The sequence below is a fragment of the Pezoporus flaviventris genome, unplaced genomic scaffold (assembly GCF_033815535.1).
Source record: "Pezoporus flaviventris isolate CSIRO_AGI_PZ_B2104156 unplaced genomic scaffold, CSIRO_AGI_Pfla_v1 ptg000059l, whole genome shotgun sequence".
NCBI classification, from domain to species: Eukaryota; Metazoa; Chordata; class Aves; order Psittaciformes; family Psittacidae; genus Pezoporus; species Pezoporus flaviventris.
Genome location: NW_026892607.1, coordinates 2,630,299 through 2,649,443, shown reverse-complemented (window position 1 = coordinate 2,649,443; position 19,145 = coordinate 2,630,299). Strand labels below are relative to the sequence as shown.

Below are 19,145 nucleotides of genomic sequence, written 5' to 3'. Positions count from 1 at the left end.
TCATCCAGATGGCTCCCCAGCTTCCAGAGCGCTCCGGGTTAGTCCTCAGAGGAGCTGGTCTGTCTCGGAGGCTGCTGTGTTGCTAAGTGCGCTGCACAAGGTGTTCCAGATGGGCTTGGTAATGCTGCTTGTTCCTTCAGAGCTGTAAGCGTAAAACTGACATGACTTTGACAGGCTAGGTCAATCGGCACATGAATTGTATTCACATGGAGATGAGTGGAATAGGTGTTTTGTTGCCTGGCTTCACTGAGATGAACGTGCTTTGAGTGCTCTGTGTTCTGTTCTAGCAATATACTGTAAATAAAACAATCATAGAACCATGGAATGGTTTGGGTTGGAAGAGAGCTTAAAGCTCATTGTCGTGATTTAAGCTCAGCTGTAAATCATGCCATCGCTCTCTCACTCCCCCCTTTCCCCTGCTCCCCGAGGGATAAGAATGTAACTCCCACAGGTTGAGATCAGAACAGTCCAGAAACTAAGGTATAACACAAACCACTGCTGCTACCACCAATGATAATAATGACAAGGGGAGTAACAACGGAAGAGAATACAACCGCTCACCACCCGTCAACCGATACCCAGCCCAACCCCAGCAATGAACTAGCCTTTCCAGGTAACTCTCAGTTTACATCCTGGGCATGACGTGCTGTGGTATGGAATACCTCTTTGGTCAGTTTGGGTCAGGTCCTGTCTCTGCTTCCTCCCAGCTTCCCCTGCTCCCTGGCAGAGCATGAGGCTCACAAAGTCCTTGGTCAGAGTAAACCTTACTGAGCAGCAACTAAAACCATCGTTGTTATCAGCACTGTTCCCAGGCTGAAAGTCAAAACCACAGCACTGCACCAGCTACTGAGAAGGACAAAAAGTGACTGCTGCTGCTGATCCCAGGACACTCATCCAGTTCCAACCCCTGCCACAGGCAGGGACACCTTCCACTAGAGCAGGTTGCTCCAATCCCCATCCAGAGGCTTGACCACTGCCAGCGATGGTTACTTGAAATCTTCATACAAAACTGGGGTTTCCAGCTGTGTTTTATTTTAATACTCAGATGAAAGAGAGAGGAGACAGAAAAAGGGAATTACAGAGCAGCAGTAGAAAGCTAATGAGGCCAAAACCCTTCCTCAAGTGTTAGCGCCTGAAGCAGGACAGTTTCTTGAGTCACATACTTATTTACCTAACGTATTTGGTCCTTAGCTAGTTACTTTTATCTTGTTTGGCACTGTTATTAGTTTTTTTCAAAAAGGGCAGTGTGGAACACAAATGTTTGGAACACAAACCTTGTGTTTGTGAAAAATGAGAAGTAGAAAGAGCCACAGCTAAATTCTCTAGTGATTGAGGTGGAGACACTCCTTTCCCATCCTTCCCACCAGGAGAAGCTGGTGGGATCGGGAAATATCGCTCCTGAGTTGTGGATAAACAGCAGACACAGGTCCCTGTTAACCTCTAGCATTGGTAGGATTGTTCAGTCTAATGTTTCTATTCAGTTTGCAAGCTGTGGACTAAAGGGGAAATGGAAAACAGCAAGTTGATAAAAAAGTGCCATATAATCACAATACTTGCTGTGCCATCTCTTGAATCACTCCACAAGCTCAGAGGTGGGGTGTTCAGCTGGACCAGGGTCTTTTTTGACCTGTGGGTGTGATTTTTAGTATTATAATGAAGACAGTTCACTTCAGGACACCTTAAAAGTCAGTTTCTTTGCCAAGCTGGTTAATCAAACAGTCACTTTGCCAAGCTGTCAGGTAACTCATTCTTGGTATAATCCATCCTGGATGTTCTCCTTTGATCTTATGAACAGAATCAAGTCCATGTTCAGGATCCTAATATGTACATTAACAATACCAGCGGCGGATGTACAGTATACATCACTGCTGTTGAGGGGACGGGATTTCTTTGTCATCCCACGTGTTGGAGGGAGCCACGGACAGAACTTCATGTCGATCTGGAGGATGGAAACCACACAGGGCAGCGCTGAGGCCAGCCTGGTGTGGAAATGGCGGCGCTGTTCTCGCAGGGGGCGACAGCCCGGTTGCGGGGCTTAGGGGCAGCCGGCACTCTGGGCCCCGCTGCCCCCCGGGACGGGCTGAGCGCCCGCGGGCCGGCCCCGCTCCGTGTCCGGCACCATTTCGACGCCGTGCCCGGAACGCGCGCGGCCGGCGGCAAATGGCGGCGCCCGGAGCCGGGACATCGCGGGGCGACTGCCGGAGCCGCGGCCCCTCCCGAGGGCCCCCGCCAGGCCCCGCCTGTTCAGCGGCGCTGGGGAGGTGCCGGCGCGGCCCCGGCGAGGGATGGCGGCGGCGCGGAGAGCGCGGGCTGCGGACCCCCGCGCTGTGTTCATGCGGGAGGCGGCGGAGCCGGGCCCCGCCGTGCCGCAGGGTCTGATCCGGGCGGCTCGGAAGAGCGGGCAGCTGAACCTGTCGGGCCGGAACCTCAGTGAGGGTGAGCGCGGGCAGCCGGCCCCATCAGCCTGGGGCGGCTCAGCGCCTTGCGGCGGGATCGCAGCGCTCCTTGTTCTCCCTGTAGCGGGCGGTTCCAGCCCTCCGTCCCGCGCCTCAGCCGCGCCGAGCCGGGGCTGCTGTCTCACTGCGGGCGGCGGAGCTGCGGGGCCTGATGCGGAGGGGTGGGAGCCCGGGGGAGAGCGGCTGCGGTTGGGCCAGGCCCTCGGCGCTTCCGAAAGCCACAGCTGTGGCTTCAGGTGCTCTGTGTGCTGGGCGATCCCGCGGGCTTGTGTCCGTCCTGTGGCTGGGTTTGCGCTAGGCGGTGCCATCCGGGCAGGACAGGAAAGATACGGAGGGAGCAACAGCAATGAATGCTTCCTGCCATCTGCAGATGAACTTAATAGATTGCCGTCACCTTGTTATTGTCAGGTCTGGTAAAACGTCTGTAGAAACCCAGTTGCCCATATGCGTGTATGAAAAGCATTATGATGGTGTAAATTTGAGAGTAAGCACCTGAAGATGTTGGTTGACACTTGTGTGTTTGTCTGTGTAGTGCCTCAGCATGTGTGGCGGATAAACTTGGATACTCCAGAGGAAGCTCGTCAGAATCTCTCTTTTGGTGCTGCGGATCGCTGGTGGGAGCAAACAGATCTGACCAAGCTGATACTGGCTTCAAACAAGCTGCAGTGTCTTTCAGAGGATGTCAAACTTCTGCCTGCACTCACTGTTCTGGATGTAAGTACAGTGATCCTATTACAGTAGGACTGTGCTCTCCCCATAGAAGGGGAAATAAACAGAGCCGTAGATAGAATCATAGAATAGTTAGGGTTGGAAAAGACTCTAAGATCATCCAGTTCCAACCTCCCTGCCATGGGCAGGGACACCTCACACTAAACCATGACACCCAAGGCTTCGTCCAACCTGGCCCTGAACACTGCCAGGGATGGAGTATTCACAACTTCCCTGGGCAACCCATTCCAGTGCCTCACCACCCTAACAGGAAAGAATTTCTTCCTTATATCCAATCTAAACTTCCCCTGTTTAAGTTTTAACCCGATCTTTGTTTTGCATTTCCCTGCAGCAGTGGATGTGTAGAATTGGCACTTGTGTATTCTCAGGATACAGAAAAGGTTGTTACAGATCACTCTTTTATCAGTTTATATGCTGATAGTGGGTGCTGTTCTGTAGAAAGATCATATCTACTCTCTTAGTTTTAATTAAGTCGAATTTTGCAACTTGGCAGTTGCAGAGCTACTGTTGGTACTTGCTTTGAGGCATGTATGTAGCTGTTACTGTGTACAAAATTACGCTGTGTTTAGGTTAGCTTGATTTGTTTCTGGGAAAGGAAACCTACATGGTACAAATTAGTAACTGTGTGCTCAAAACTTTCTTTTCCAGGTGCACGATAATCAACTGACATCCCTGCCTTCTGCTTTAGGACAGTTAGAGAACCTTCAGAAACTTGATGTCAGGTAAATTACACGTTACAAAACTGGAATGTGAGAAATACCACAGTGACTTTGACAGGGTGAATAAGAGATTGCAGGATATCAAGTTTTCTTTCAGATACTGATTTCAGATTTTCAACAAGAAAATATTAGTAGATTGAGAATTGTAAGTTTTGGATCAAAAATGATAACCTTAACTTTGTTAAAGTTTTGTTTCACTGAAATTCAAAGCCATGGTCTCACTTGGAGGGTGAAAACTGATACTTTGAATAAGCACACAAAAGCAGTATCTACATTCATTTGGTTCATTCTGGCAGCTTTGAGTATAAACATACTTTTTTTTCATGAAAAATATACATTGTAAAGAACTGTATTGTTCTCGTTCATGCTGGAAAGTTCATCATCCTCTGTTTACTGGAGTAGTTTTGTAAACTAGGGCACAAGAAGAAGGAGGGTATGCTGCCTCTCTGTGTGTGAAGTACATCAAACAAACAGAGATCCTGCTGGGATACAGCAAATTCAGATGAGGATAAAAGGAATTCTTGAAGAAGTAAATAGGATTAATTTCTCCCAGGAAACTAATCCATTGTGGAAGGCTGTGACAGTTGTAGGAGACAGATTTTTCTTCAAGGTGATGGTATCTTGAGCAGCAAGTACATGTGCAGGGTGCAGCATGGGAGTGGGTTGCAGAAGCCTTTCTCCTTCTGGATGGAATTAATAGTCTGTGCCAGCACGGAATTCCCTGTGCTGGGTGTGCTCCATGCTCTGTGCTCTAGGCTCTGAAGAGTTTGTGTTTCAACAGGCCATGGGTGCCTGAGATCACCCTGCTGATAGCAGCGACGGGTAGGATCAGGTAACAGGAGTGTCTGCAGCAGTTACTTCCTTAAAACGACTCAGTAATTGCTTTTCTCTTTGTGTTTAGCCACAACAAACTGAAAAGTATCCCAGAAGAGCTGCTGCAGCTGTCACATTTGAAGAGCCTCCTTCTTCACCACAATGAGCTGAGTGTCTTGCCAGATGGGTTTGGCCAACTTGTCAGTTTAGAGGAATTAGTAAGTTGCAGCTCTTTGAAAAATGTTTATTTGTGCAGAAGGGCTGATTTCCCCACCTTTTGTTACTGCTGATTAAAACCCTCTATGTCTAAGGCACAGAACTTTGTGAATGTTTAAGGACTTACGTAGGTTGTCAGTTTCAGTTACTACATGGTGGGTTGTTGGTTTGCTGTTTCCTTGCTTGAAACCAAGGTTTGCTCTTGGTTTGACAAATATTGTAAGAAAAATCAAATCCTTTGTGATTTCTCAGTCACAGGAGACTTGTTTCTTCTATTCACATTCCTACCAGGTTGATCCTGAATATGTCAGCCATCTCATTTTAATGTTCTGCCAGTAATTAACTTTGCAGTAGTCATACTCATGGGATATTTTAAACAACTCTATTTCTGGCCTCTTTCTCTCTCTCTCCTTTTTTAATCTTCAGGATGTGTCCAACAACCATCTCACAGACATTCCAACAAGTTTTGCTCTGCTCATTAACTTGGTGCGACTCAATCTGGCTTGTAACCAGCTCCAGAGCCTGCCTGCTGACCTCAGCGCCATGAAAAGTAAACCAGTTTCTTCAGATGCCATGCAGCCAGCTCTGTACTTGTGTTCAGAAATGTAGTGCATGTTATTCAGGCTTTAAGAAATACATGCTTAAAGAGTTACTGTGTTCTCAAGAGTATTAGTTCAGCGTGATCTAAAAAAGTCAGTTACAGCTAGTGTATATCCAGCTTGAGTCCTCTTATGGTTCGTATTTCCTGATAAATGGGGTGTGGAATGATCAGAAAGGTGTAAAGGATTAACCTAGTTCTGCTTAGAGGTTATTAGCCTTATGGCTGCAATAAGAAATCTGACTTTTTTTTTCTCTAATGCACAGTTTGAGTGGAAAATAAAGCATAAATGAGAGACAGTTAAAATTACTGGAGAGGAAAAACATAAATTGGAGTGACAAAGTTGACTTGTAACACTTGAATGTTAAATATCAAGCTGAGTAGTGGTTGATAGGAAATGCAGATATTAATAGCTGAGGCAGCTCTAGAGGAGCAGCTTTTATAAGTGCTGTAGAAATGACTTGCAGATCTTTCTGAGATGGTCTGCAATGGTTAGACCCTTTATTGACAACAGTGAGTTTTTGGCAGTGTCATTGAAAGCATTCCAGAATGTTCTGTGAAGAATAAGTGAAAAGCAGATGCCTTCGTTTCAGAAACATTGATGCTGACTGATTTGATATCTTCCAAAATTCTGTTTGACAAAATGTTCTTCTGCTTATTTTAAGCCTCAGGATATTTATGCTTCCATACAATGCAATTTTTATATTCTCTTACTTCTCTGTTTGTCACTGCACACTTCTTTCTGTAGGCTTGAGACAACTGGATTGTACTAAAAACTACCTGGAAACGGTACCTCCTAAACTTGCAACTATGGCATCTTTGGAACAACTTTATCTGAGAAAGAATAAACTGCGTTCCTTACCAGAATTTCCCTCCTGTGAGTTACTGAAGGTAAGGTCTGAAATGGCTGGTATGCTGTATTTTGGTACAGAAAAAAGGGTATTTTCTGTAAACTTAAAATAACAACTTAAACACAAATTCTTGTGAAGTGCTATGATCAAAAGTTGTGTTTAAAACTCTGTTTAATACACCCCTGTCTGCAGTTACTCTTATAGTCCATATTGGTCAATCCTAAGATCATGTGAGAGACAAATTTGCAGCATTACTCTTCAGATTTGGGAAAGAAAAGAAATATTTAGAAGAGGAATGACTGAAAACTGGATCTAGTGTTGTCTTGCTACAGTTATTTTTTCTCTCTAGGAACATTTTCTAGATAAATTTACTTTGTTCATGATCGTTTTCTTCCTTTGTAACTGCAGAGAAAGTATACTTTTTATTTCTCCTTTTAGGATAATCAGATCTTCTGATATTTTGCAGTCTTAATTCCCAGTATGTTTAAAATTGAAAATTGCCTGTTTCAGAACATCAGAAGTTGGTTACTCAACTAATAATAGCAAAGTGAATGGGCTAAATGAATGCCTGTACCACTGCGTTGTTCCCAATGCCAACATCAATCAAAGAGTGCACATGCTTTAGTTGTGCATAACTCTGAACTCAGTAGTTAAAATTCCAAGCTTTTTCAGCATTTTATAACAAAATTATTCCCAATTACATTTCCAGTAGGAAGAGGGGGAGCTACCCTCTCAACTTCCTGTAACTTGGAAATTAAGAAACTTCTCGAATAAAGGCATTGTCAAGTTCTTGAAGATGGGGCAGATTTACTCCTAGCTTGGAACTCAAAGCTGAGGGTTCCACAGTGGTGACAAAAAGCTAAGTTCAGACTAGTGTGCCTGGATCTTTGGAGACTTTGGTATTTCATATGCAGATGAAAGGGAATTGAGATCTACATTTTCTCCACATCACTGCATATTTTTGCCAGTGTCATGATTTAGGAGATCAGTAGAGTAACATAATTGTGGGTGATCTTTGTTTCCATAGGAATTGCATGCTGGTGAAAATCAGATTGAAATATTAAATGCAGAGAATCTGAAGCATCTGATTTCCCTTTCTGTGCTGGAACTCAGAGACAACAAGATAAAATCAGTTCCTGATGAAATTGCTCTGCTTCAGAAACTGGAGCGACTTGACCTCTCCAACAATGATATCAGTAGGTAATATTAAAAACTGCGTTGTGGCTGTGATGAGGCACAGCTAATGACATCTGATGATAGCTCATTCTGTAGCTCCTGCATTGCACTTTGTGATATGTAATTAAAAAAGGACTCGATCATAAAATGAAGGAGCCCTTTCTATGTTGTGTAATTTATTAATTATATGTTCTGTATCTCTTTACCTGAGCCTGAGCTTCAGAGTACCATGCCATCTGGCGAACCATTGCCAAATCCTTTTAGAAATTGTTTTGAGGCTGCTCTGAAATGAGATGTTTCCATTTGCAGGTTGCCTTACACACTGGGGAACCTTCCCCAGTTGAAATTCCTGGCATTAGACGGAAATCCTTTGAGGACCATTCGAAGAGACCTTCTGCAAGTAAGCAATAGAGGCAGCATGTAAAGTTTGGTGTTGTTGCTTACGTAAGTTATCCTGGTTGTGTAGCCAGAACATTAGAAACAGTCAGAATACATCCAGATGCCACATAGCCTTTGTAACTTTAATCTGCCTCTTATCTGTGCATATTGTGATTTGGGTGCTGTTTCCACTGGAGTCTGATGCAGTGCGTCAGACCATGAGGACGGGGGAGTAAAGGAGGTTGTTGCATTGTAGGACATGTTTCAGATTTGCCTCAGAAGTTGTAATATATATTGCAAATGAAGCAATGGATGTCTGGGAAAAGAGCGATAGTTCAGCTGTCTCCTGCCTAATCCTGCAGCAGTCACAGTTCCTTGCAATGCTATGTGAGTACTATACATCAGGCTTTTCCTAGAGGAGTGTGGATATCTGTTCATCTCCTACTCGCCTGATACAAGGCTCTATGATCCATCTCCAGAGTATATTCGATGGCAGATGCATTTTGGGCAATGACAGTCTGATGTACTACCTTTTGTTTAGGATAACCTGAACCTCAGACCTGTGTTCTTTGTGTAGGTAACCAGCAGAGTGAAGGCGTGAGATGTGCATGAGGAAACAAGTACATAGGGCAGGAGGGAGGCTGGAGCATAGGCACTGATGCTGCTGTAGAATTCCCTCTTTGCTCCCCAGTAGGCCTCTCTTCTCATAGGAGTTATATATGTTCCTGTGGTTTTACTGGTGTTATAAAGTAAAAGCTTACAAAGCTCTGTGATACTCTAAAAATAAGCAATACCGAAGACTGTTGAAAGGGAATTTTGTAGTATCTGTCAGAAGGGAGAAAACATTGTGTATCTGATTAACTGAGCACTGTATGCACTAAATTAAGGAGCAGGGCTCCAGTGGATGAAGTCATAGATGATTCCAGAGTTCAAAATTGGCTTAAAATGTACCTGCAAAGGAGTGTGAGTTAGGGTTCCTGGTTACTTAACTTCTGGTACCCTGGCTTCCAAGGGTTTACTGTCTTTGAAATATAGGAGCACGGATGTGTGTAACTTCCTGTGTGTATTTCAGATTTGTAGCAATGAGAGGTATGAGGATTCCATCACAGTGTTTTATACTTACACTGTCTTGATCCATTACCAACACTGTAATTTCATGTAACTGCAATTTTAAATGGTTAGTAGATTTTTTAAGTGGAGTATTTTGGAGAATTTTAAATGGAGTAGATTTTTTACACTTGATTTAGAGGAGTAATTGCTGAAGCTTGTGCAGTTCCACAAGCGCTTCTTAGAAGCAGGGAAATGCTGAGATTATGGATTGGCAGGGCCCGGGGGTAAGAACAGTCTAGCAGGCACCTGTTCTGCCCTTGTCCACCCCTGCTCCAGCTCATCAATCCCTGTTTCTCAGGCTTCTTGTTCTGGTCCCAAATTCATTCTTGTTTCTTGGTGAATTTCCAGTCAGTTTCTGTTAAATTCTGGTCTCTCCTTTTTGCATAACTTACCATCACCTAGCTGTTGAGCTGTGTTTTACCTGCTCTTCTCTCTGTGCAAGCCATGTAACTGTTACTCAACTTCCCCTTTGACCTTCACCTTTTCCTTAAAAGTTTCCTGGTTCTTCTATCCTGGCTTCCCTCTACTTGCTCAGTACATGCCTGCAGTCACTCCTGGTCTCCTAAGGCGTCTCTTTCTCAGTCTTTTATCTTCTGTTTCTGTCATCTCATCAGATTCCAGGTGAGAGTTCCTTCCTTTCCAGCTTCCACGTTTTCTTTGTTCCGTCTGCATTCAGATCAACCAGTCTCTTACTGTGTGTAACACATATGTCAGCTAGAATGAGATATGTTAATTTGTATTCAGCAGTTTAGTTCAGTCCCTGGTTATAAAGCATGTAAAATCAGAGGGAAAACCTAGCTTTATCCTAAACCAAATGGGCTAGATGAGGTTATACTTACTTACTAGTAGATTGTGCAGCCAGTAGCTGTGTTTGACCAGTAGAAGATGTTATGAGAGGACTGAAAGTCAAGTCTTTGGAGAGCTGAGCTGTTAAAAATCCATGCAAATGATGTCAGCTGTAGTGTTTTACCAATATATATCATTTTGGACATAAGAAGTTAGCAGAATACTGAACAATTAGCTTCCCTGACAAATCTACGTGTGTGCTCCAAAGCCCAATTACACCAGACCTTTTTAAAGGGAAGATTAAGTTCATTTGAACGTTTTTCCTTGCTCTTGGAAGTGCCTATCTGCTTCAGATACAGAGCTGAAACTGTGGAGCCTGAGGTCAGGCTGGAGTATGAAACCGAACTTGTAAATAAGCAAGTTCAAAGTTGCTGTGAAGAGGGATTTCCTGTGGGAAGCATTAGGTGGGTTTTAGTCGCCAGTGCTGTGGGCTCCACATGTGTCACTGGAATTGTCATTCCTCACTGTCAGAACGGATACATAGACACTGCCTGGCAAAGACTTTCCTGACTTCGTTTTTTTTCTCTATTTTGAAGAAAGGCACCCAGGAGCTTCTGAAATACCTGAGAAGCAAAATCCAAGGTATGTTGCTCTGTTGCATTGCATTTTGAAGGTATGTTGCTCTGTTGCATTGCATTTTGAAGAGAATCTGTGTAAGAAATGAAAATGAATTGGAACCTGTTGAGGGTGTCTGTTTAAATCCAAGTTTCTCCAGTTACCCTGCAATTACCCTGAGTTTTCTTTACTCAGCAGTTTGCTCTTATATTTCCATGCTGTTCCTTTTTCTTACTCTACTAGATAATACTGACTGACAGACATTGCTTGTTGAGGAGTATCATTTAGAAAAATAATGTTCAGTGTTTTCCCCCTGGTTCCTTTATGCATTTTACATGAGGAATTCCAGTAGCTTCTCTTATTTTGTCTCTGAACATGATGGCAAGTTTGCATAAGGCAAAACGACTGAGTTCACGTGTCATGTTAAATATCATATGGAAGGGATTATGCTGCACTTAGATGGCAAAGTATGCTTAACCTCTTAATTTAGAAAGGGCCTTGATAATTCATGCAAGCAGCCTTTATTGAAAATGGTATGTGGGAATTTTCCTTTTATTTCAGTGGGTTTTCTCTCCCTCTGCCAGAGGATGGCAGTATTAGTTAGGCTACTGCAGCATGTAAAATTGCTTCCAAACATCAGGTTCCATGCAAATGTGACATATTAACTTGACAAAAATTAATTGAATGCCAGAGTACATGCTCAGAAGCTTATCTGGTGAAGTACAGTAGATAATGTAATTGTGGGTAATAAAATTAGCTGATGTCCTGCTCAACAGCAATGCTTATGAGTTTATTCTGCATGCTGTGGCATCTAAGTTGGAGCTAGAACAGTAGGAGTGCTGTTTCTGTAAAGGTTTAAATGGGGAAAAAAACTTGGGTTTGACCCTTTTGACCTTCCCTAGTGAAAGGACAACTAGTTGTGGTTAAGGACAACTGTTGGTCGACTTCTATTAGTGACTGCTGCCGATTTTCAAGGAGTTTTGTTCAATTTCTTTTAGTGGAAGTTGGATTTATCACTGCTTTAGACTTTAAACTGAGCTTCACCCTGCTTACGCGTGTGAGGCCGCACCTCAGATGTGCAGAGCAGTGCTTTTAAACTGCATTTCTTAAGTGTTCCAAGTAGCCCTTGCAGCACCAAAGGCTTTTCTGTGTGATTGTAACAGAGGAGGGTGTGATGATGGTTTATAAATGTTAATGTTGTGGTCAGATTTGCTGTTCTGGAGACAATAGATCTAGATCATCATTTCTAGCCCAAATTCCCTGTTTGTTTCTAGCTCCCATTCCCATGGAGGCAGCTGCCTACACAAGTTCTTCACTAGTGTAGCATCTCCATTGCTCCCTATCTTTTAAAATTCACATCAACCCCTCTCCTCTCCCCTCCTAAAAACCCAACAAACCCAAACAAACCAGAAACCCAAGATTACAGAGAGCCTTTACTAGAGAATACTTGGAAATATTCTGAATCAGTTAATATCCAGTTGAGCAGGAACACAGGAAGAATTAAAAGGGGTGGTGGCAGGTGACTAGGGACACGAAACCTCCCTGTCTAGGATACCGCATCTGCTGGCAGCCTGCAGTCTGTGTGACTGTACATGTTTGTTACCTGTAGATGATGTAACCAGCTCAAATGAGGAGCCTCCTGTGACAGCCATGACGCTTCCAAGTGAGTCCAGGATTAACATGCACACCATAACCACATTGAAACTGTTGGAATACAGGTATGTGTGTTGAATACTGCCTATTTCTAAGGTTGTAAGAACACTTGTATTTTTTTCCCCTTTTTTTTAGTCCGTATGACATATATCAACTTGTGTGCAAATCCTGCTGCATTTGTGCAATTTTCACTTCAATGTGTGTGCTCAGGAATAGGTTTGAATTGCAGAGTTTTAATTATTTGTTTGTATTATCAAATATTCCACAGTAATATTCATTTTAAATCACTGAAACACTTCATACCTTCAGGTGCTTTTAGTACCTTTTAAACTTCCTTACCAATTTCCATTAAGTATCAGAACACCTTGTAGTACATGAGTTTCTCCAGTTAGTTCTTAAATGTAACCAACAACATGAGTTGTTAGGTTGGGAAGGGGGAAGAAACCCTGATATACTGAGAACTGCTGGGTGAAATGCAAAGTGCTGGTGAAGGCTGGGACGTGGCAGGGACCTTAGTGGTGAAAGGGCTGATGTGGCTTCGGTCACCACAAATGTTCAGGAGCCCCACAGTGAGTAGTTACCTGCTGTTGTGCTGGGGGTGTTTCCTTAGCTGAGAGGGGGAAACCTGTTTCATGCCAATCTTGCCATGCTTTCTGGCCCAACATGCAGCATCCGCAGGTGTGTTGAGGTAGTGACGTAGCTCAGCTCTTACTGACTTTTCTTAAGTATGGTAACAGATCAGTGCACCGATGTGAAATGATACTGTCACCCAGATGCCACATAACATGGCACAGTGGTTAGTAGCTTTCTGATTAACAGCTTTGCAAGAATTTTAAGTTGTAGATATTTCTTTATCTATTCTACTACTCATCTTCTGAAAGATTAAAATGTCTGGCTAATAAACAGGAAACGTTTGACTTGTGTTACTCAGCGAAATGCTTTCCATTGTTCAGTGAGAAACAGGCAGCTGTGATTCCTGATGAAATGTTCAATGCAGTCAGAAGCAATCCTGTCACCATGATCAACTTCAGCAAAAACCAGCTGAGTGAAGTTCCTCCAAGGTACTGTTGTGAAGGTTGTTCTCTCTATGTGGCTTTCTTTCTTACTTTTGTTCCTCAGCATCCTGTGATATTCCTCATCAGGTGTATTTACACTTCATGCTGTGCATTTGTTTGTGTACACACAGGCACACAAACAAAAGTGTAATTGAGATGCTGGATAATACACTCATGTTTCTAGTACGAGTAGCGTGCTGCGGGTCACTGATGGGCAGGAAGATGGCAGTAAAAAGAAGCTTGGTTCTACTCAGTGGTGCTTTCATTCCGTGTTGGTTTTCATCTTGCTTTGCTAAGGTGAATTGAGAGGGGTGGATGTGACTTCTCACAATAATGAAGTGCTGGTGCTTAACCACACTGGGGGATTGTTTTCTCTAGGGAGCATTTTTTTCCTATGTGAAGATAATCTGTGTGGATTCACCACTTCATTATCATAGAACCATAGAATGGTTTGGGTTGGAAGGGAACTTAATGCTCCTCCAGCTCCAACCCCTGCCACAGGCAGGGACACCTTCCACTAGAGCAGCTTGCTCCAAGCCCCTGTGTCCAACCTGGCCTTGAACACTGCCAGGGATGGGGCAGCCACAGCTTCTCTGGGCACCCTGTGCCAGCGCCTCAGCACCCTCCCAGGGAAGAGCTTTTGCCTAAAAGCTTATCTCAACCTCCCTTGTTTCAGTTTGAACCCATCACCCCTTGTCCTATTGTTACTATCTCTAATGAAGAGTCCCTTTCCAGAATCCTTGTAGCCCCCTTCAGACACTGGAAGCTGCTCTGAGGTGTCTACGCAGCTTCTCCAGGCTGAACCGTTCCAATGTTCTCAGCCTGTCTCGATATGGGAGGTGCTCCAGCCCCTGATCATTCTTGTGGTCTTCTCTGGACTTGCTCCAGCGGCCCATGTCCTTCTTCCATTGAGGACACCAGAAATGCAGATAGTGCTGCAAGTGGGGTTTGATTGGTCTTACTGGGCAATAACTGTACTGTACCTGGGGTTCTATTTAAATTCAGTTTCTTCAGGAAGTGTAATTGTTTGGTTGTTTTTTTTAAGGAAGCATGAACAGTTTCCATGCCTCTCCTTGTTAGGTTTGTGTCCCATCACACAGCATTTGATGTTACTGCACTTGTTATGTCATCACAGTCAGGGAAAAGGTTTCTCTTGGCACAAATGGGAATAAATAGCATTTTTGTTTATGGAGGAAGGTTACTTCATCTCTGGTGGCCCAAGAAAATCATGAAAACTTTTTTTAGGCTAGCAACACATTTGTGGGTGGAACTGATTTCCATTCTTGGACACAAGCGTGCTGCACATTTAACCTTTAGCACATAGAACTTGAAGAGATGCGATCTCTTTCTTATAGTTAAAACTCTTTTTTCAGTTCAATTTCTAGAATCAATTTAGTGAGGTGGTGCTTGTGCATCCCACACTTTTCCCTGTGCTGGAGGCTGTTGTGTTCACTGGGGTGGGTGTGGGTGTGCAGCTGCTGGGTGCCAGAGAATTCAGTGGCATCCAGGTGGGAGAGATGAGTATTTTCTCATTTAATTATCTTTTGGGTTTAGCGCTAAAGCAGAGGTTGTTACAGGGATTCAGCAGCTAACTTTTGGATCTGTTAAATACTGTACACCAAAGCATCTGAAAATACCTTTTTACAAGAAGCAGCAAATGCTGTTTCCTCGGATTTGTAATGGCAGAGGGGTGGAACAGAATGACCTAGGTGTTTTCTAAGGTCCCTTCCAACCCAAACCATTCTATGCTTCTAAAAGAACAATCTCCTTTTGTTTGACTGCTGAAGAGCATGGGTTAAAACACTTCCAGGGCAGCAGATGGCAGTGATGGTCATCTCTGCCATGGCTTCTGCAGTACCTCTCAGCTGCAATGAAGTGAGTAGTTTTTTGTAATAAAATTTGCTCTCTTTATCACTGAGAGAAAATTTACCATTCTGATAGCTTCAGATGAGCTCTGTCTTCACATCAGGTGAAGGCTCCAGGACAGGCAGCCTTCACAGGTGAAGTTTCCATTGTCTTTGCTCAGAATTGTTTCTGAAATGTCAGGAAGCACAGAGTGTCCTGGAGTTGTAGAATACCTCAGGGTTTTGTTTTCTTTTTGGTAACTTAGACAATAGAATGCAAACCTGATCTTACATAATAAAACATACTTATATTTGGTTTCAGGATTGTGGAGCTGAAAGACTCAGTTTGTGATGTCAGCCTGGCCTTCAATAAAATCTCCTCCATTTCCCCCGAGCTTTGCATGCTCCATAAATTGACACATTTGGATATCAGGTTTGTGACGTGTGTTGGACTTCCTTTCTGGGTAACTCATTTTCATGCCTGTTTAAACCACCATCTGTTATAGCAGTACTGAAATAATTCTTCATATCCCAAACTGCCTCCACGGCATTGGGTGCCTGGCAGATCAGAAGCAGCAAGTGGCCTAGATTTAGGCATCGGTTAAAGAAAACCGCACAACCCAAGTGGACAAGCTCTGAGCCTTGCTGTGATGAAAGGTCTTGCTTCAGTCATTGGAAGGTTCTCAGAGATGTGAAGCTGCTATTTAAAAACAGCCCCCACGACCCCACAAAAGAAACCCACACCAGGAAATCCTGGAGGGCAGCTGGGAAGTAGAACAGTGATGGTACAAAGCTTGTCATGCTGGCTGTGGGTACTTTGTTTGCAAGAGAGAGTTACTGTCATTTTACCTTCTAACTCCTGAGAAATGCTCACTGCATTTGTGCAGACACCAGGATTAGCTCATTGGTGTTTGTTTACCTTTGGTGTTTCACAAAGCACAGTTGCAGAGACAGGCATTTGCTTTGGCCTGATTTAATGTATCCTGCCTGTGCCTGGAGAGAGTGAGGGGCCACCAAGACAAAGGGACTGGAGCATCTGCTACAAGGAGAGTCTTAAGTCTCAGAATTTAGGTCTAAGTTTGGGCATCTTTTAGTGAGTGGTCTTTATTGTCCTGGAATGGCTCTTTATGTCAAACTCAGGACAGACCTTCTTTATCCTAACAAACCCCTTGTATTTAAGAAGCTTCCAAATGGCTTCCTGCTGTGGAAAACACCATGGTAACCATAGCCAGAAATTGCTACAGCATTTTTAAGTGGTTTAGTTATCCTGCTGCTTCACTTTGATACCAGGACCTGCACAGTTTCATCAACTGTCCTCTGAACCCCCAGAGCTGACTTTCCAGGCAGGTTTGTGGAGCTGTTTGTTAGATGCTTTGCAATACTTGGGAATATTTAGAGGATAGACTTTGCATCTCCTATGACAGGAATGGAAATGCAAACCTGGCTTGCATTAGCCAGGCATGGTCTTAACGCCTTTATGAAGCAGTTAATTGGTGTAAGACCCTATGGTGGCACTGATGAATACACACATTCTGTCTTGGTGGATTCTTAACTAAAACTTTGTAGAAGTTAGTGATTATTGTTTGTCCTTATTTGATACACAGAAATAATTTCTTGACATCTCTACCTGAGGCGATGGAGGCACTGACAAGACTGCAAATAATAAATCTTTCTTTCAATAGGTGAGAACTATTTATATGTTTTTTAATATAATAACCAAAATAAGTGGGCTGAATTGAATATGATTTTCCTGTGATGTGAGGGGGCACTTGATCAGTTGGCTGTGGGGTTAAAACTGATGCAGTGACTGTTTCTCTAAACAATGGATAGTGTAGTTTTGGAACTTTCTGCCGCATAAGTTTTGGACCTGGCTAAAAAAGGAATTAAAGAATCTTCTGATCAGTGCATCCCACCACAGACCTCAACTGGACTGCTCGCTGGCAGCCAGAGTACAGCAGGACCCTGGGATGGAGGAACAGGAGGGGAATGGGCTGCAGGAAGCAGATGAGTGGTGCCCTGGAGAGCATCTGCTCTCACTGCTGCTGCCCAGGCAGGGCTAGGCTGGAGCCCTCTGCCCCTGCCCCAGCAGGATGGAGGGATCTGTCTGTTCTCCTGGTGGTGGTACACCCCTGGGTCATGTTCTGTGGGACACACCAGCCCTACTCAGTGACCACGGTTGGCCTGTGACACCGTTATAGGTGCTGAGCTGCCACTGCACACATTTCGGTGACCTCTTTCTCTGTGTGCCAGCTAAGATAATGAATGCTGTCTCCATTCAGAGCAACCTTAACCATTTCCTTAAACAGCTAAAGCTTCAATGCTGTCTGATTTTAAAGGCTGCTAATATTTTTAATGCCCTACTTCTGTTTTTCATTGTTTTGCCGCCTTCTGCTTCTTGAAGACTTAAAGTATTTCCCAGTGTCCTTTATCGCATCCCAGCACTGGAGACGATCCTGCTGGCTAACAATCAGGTTGGGGCCATAGACCCTCTGCAGCTACAGAAGATGGACAAGCTGGGAACACTGGACCTTCAGAATAATGACCTGCTTCAGGTGCCACCAGAGCTTGGAAACTGTGAAACGCTGAGGTGTGTTCTGTAGGTGATGACATGGTTTAGGAAACAGGTTCTGACCCATTTGTTCAGGGCATGTGTTGTCAGAGGAAAAAGCACTGATTGGCAGTGTATTATTGTGTAGGTCTCAGTGCACAAAAAGGGTCTCTCTTATCACTTGTAAACCAGTGTAGTTGCTTCCATGTTTATTCAATTGGGGGGGGGGGGAGTGTCATGATTTTTATGACAATGGAAAGAGTGTGTTGGTCTGTGGAAATTTCATGTTAGAGCCTAAGCTGGTTATGTACAAACACACTGGCGGTGCACCTATAGACCAGCCAGGCAGGGAGCTGCTGTACTGTCAGCCTGTACGTTTAGCTCTGTGTATAACTTGGTGTAAGAGGCAGGATGATAGCCTCTGAATAACATATGATGAGTCATGACTCTGGATGTCCCTGCATAATACACCTCAAAGATGCCCGGTGTAAGCAGTCTGTCTTGTCAAAAACAACACATTCCTGGTCCTTGGGGTCTCCCTCTGTAAGGACACTGTCCCGAGAGACTTCAGGTACGTCTCAAGGGAGACCTTATAGCAGCTCCCAGTGCTTAAAGGAACCAACAAGAAAGCTGGAGAGGGACTTTGGACAAAGGGCCTGTAGGGACAGGACAAGGGGAATGGCTTCAACCTGCCCGAGGGGAGTTTGAGATGATTAGTGTGAACAAGGGAAGCAGGAATTAAAATTCTTCTTACAGAAGAGGAATGAAGAATTTCAGATCCGTGTGGAGTGTGTGACCGTGTTGGTACAAGCAGTAGCTGGGTTTCCCTCTGTCGTTCCAGGACACTCCTGCTGGAGGGCAATCCTTTCCGCACGCCACGGGCAGCCATCCTGGCCAAAGGAACGGCCGCCGTGCTGGAGTACCTGCGGAGCCGCATTCCCACCTGATGCACCAGCACAGGCCCTGGCCAGCCTGGGCCATCCCAGTGCAAGTGAAGCACTGCCCTATCCGACCCCAAATGCCGTGGGGTTTTCCTGCCTTCTTCCTCCTCCGTCAGCTCCCTGTTACCCTGCCTGTGCTGGGAAGCGTTTGTAGCAGGAGCTGTCTATGAACTGTTTTCTCCTCGAGCTGCATGTTTCAGGAGTGCATTTTAAAGTACTGCACCACACGTTTACACTTTTTGTGATAAAGGATGCCACTGCGAGCTGCCTTCAGTAATGTGACAATTTTTTTCTACAATCAAGCTGATTTTTAAATGGAATTGTCAACATCAAAGTAGTTGAACAAAAGCCAGAAGTAACCACTTTGCTTTTGTATGCCTGTTTTATAACCTCCCCCAAGGTATTTACTCTCTCTCTCCACTGCTGCCTCAGTGGTGAGTCTGTATGTGATAAAGGGCTTCAGCCCTGCAGCCGTGCAATGAGCTGTGCAATGTATGAGGTGTGCTGTGAGCTGTGTGTGTCACACCTGAACATAGACAGACTGTGGTCAAAGGTGGTAGCTGCACTGAACAATAAACACTCCCTGGTGGCTGTTTGGTTTGGTTGAATTTGACCTTAGAAGCTGTGTAGCTGGTAATGTTCAGATACTTTCATTTT

The 19,145-nt window shown here is 44.3% G+C and overlaps 1 protein-coding gene across 1 annotated transcript; it reads left to right on the top strand.

Annotated features, from left to right (window-relative positions):
- The first annotated feature begins 2,255 nt into the window (after positions 1 to 2,255).
- On the top strand, positions 2,256 to 18,761 carry LRRC40 (leucine rich repeat containing 40). The gene is made up of 15 exons (XM_061469747.1): positions 2,256 to 2,436; positions 2,989 to 3,170; positions 3,834 to 3,907; positions 4,806 to 4,935; positions 5,360 to 5,483; positions 6,280 to 6,422; positions 7,410 to 7,582; positions 7,868 to 7,958; positions 10,429 to 10,474; positions 12,057 to 12,165; positions 13,054 to 13,161; positions 15,322 to 15,432; positions 16,604 to 16,681; positions 17,401 to 17,586; positions 18,389 to 18,761. The coding sequence occupies exons 1-15, from the start codon at positions 2,286 to 2,288 to the stop codon at positions 18,492 to 18,494; spliced, it is 1,812 nt and encodes a 603-aa protein (XP_061325731.1). The 5' UTR covers positions 2,256 to 2,285; the 3' UTR covers positions 18,495 to 18,761.
- Positions 18,762 to 19,145: the final 384 nt, after the last annotated feature.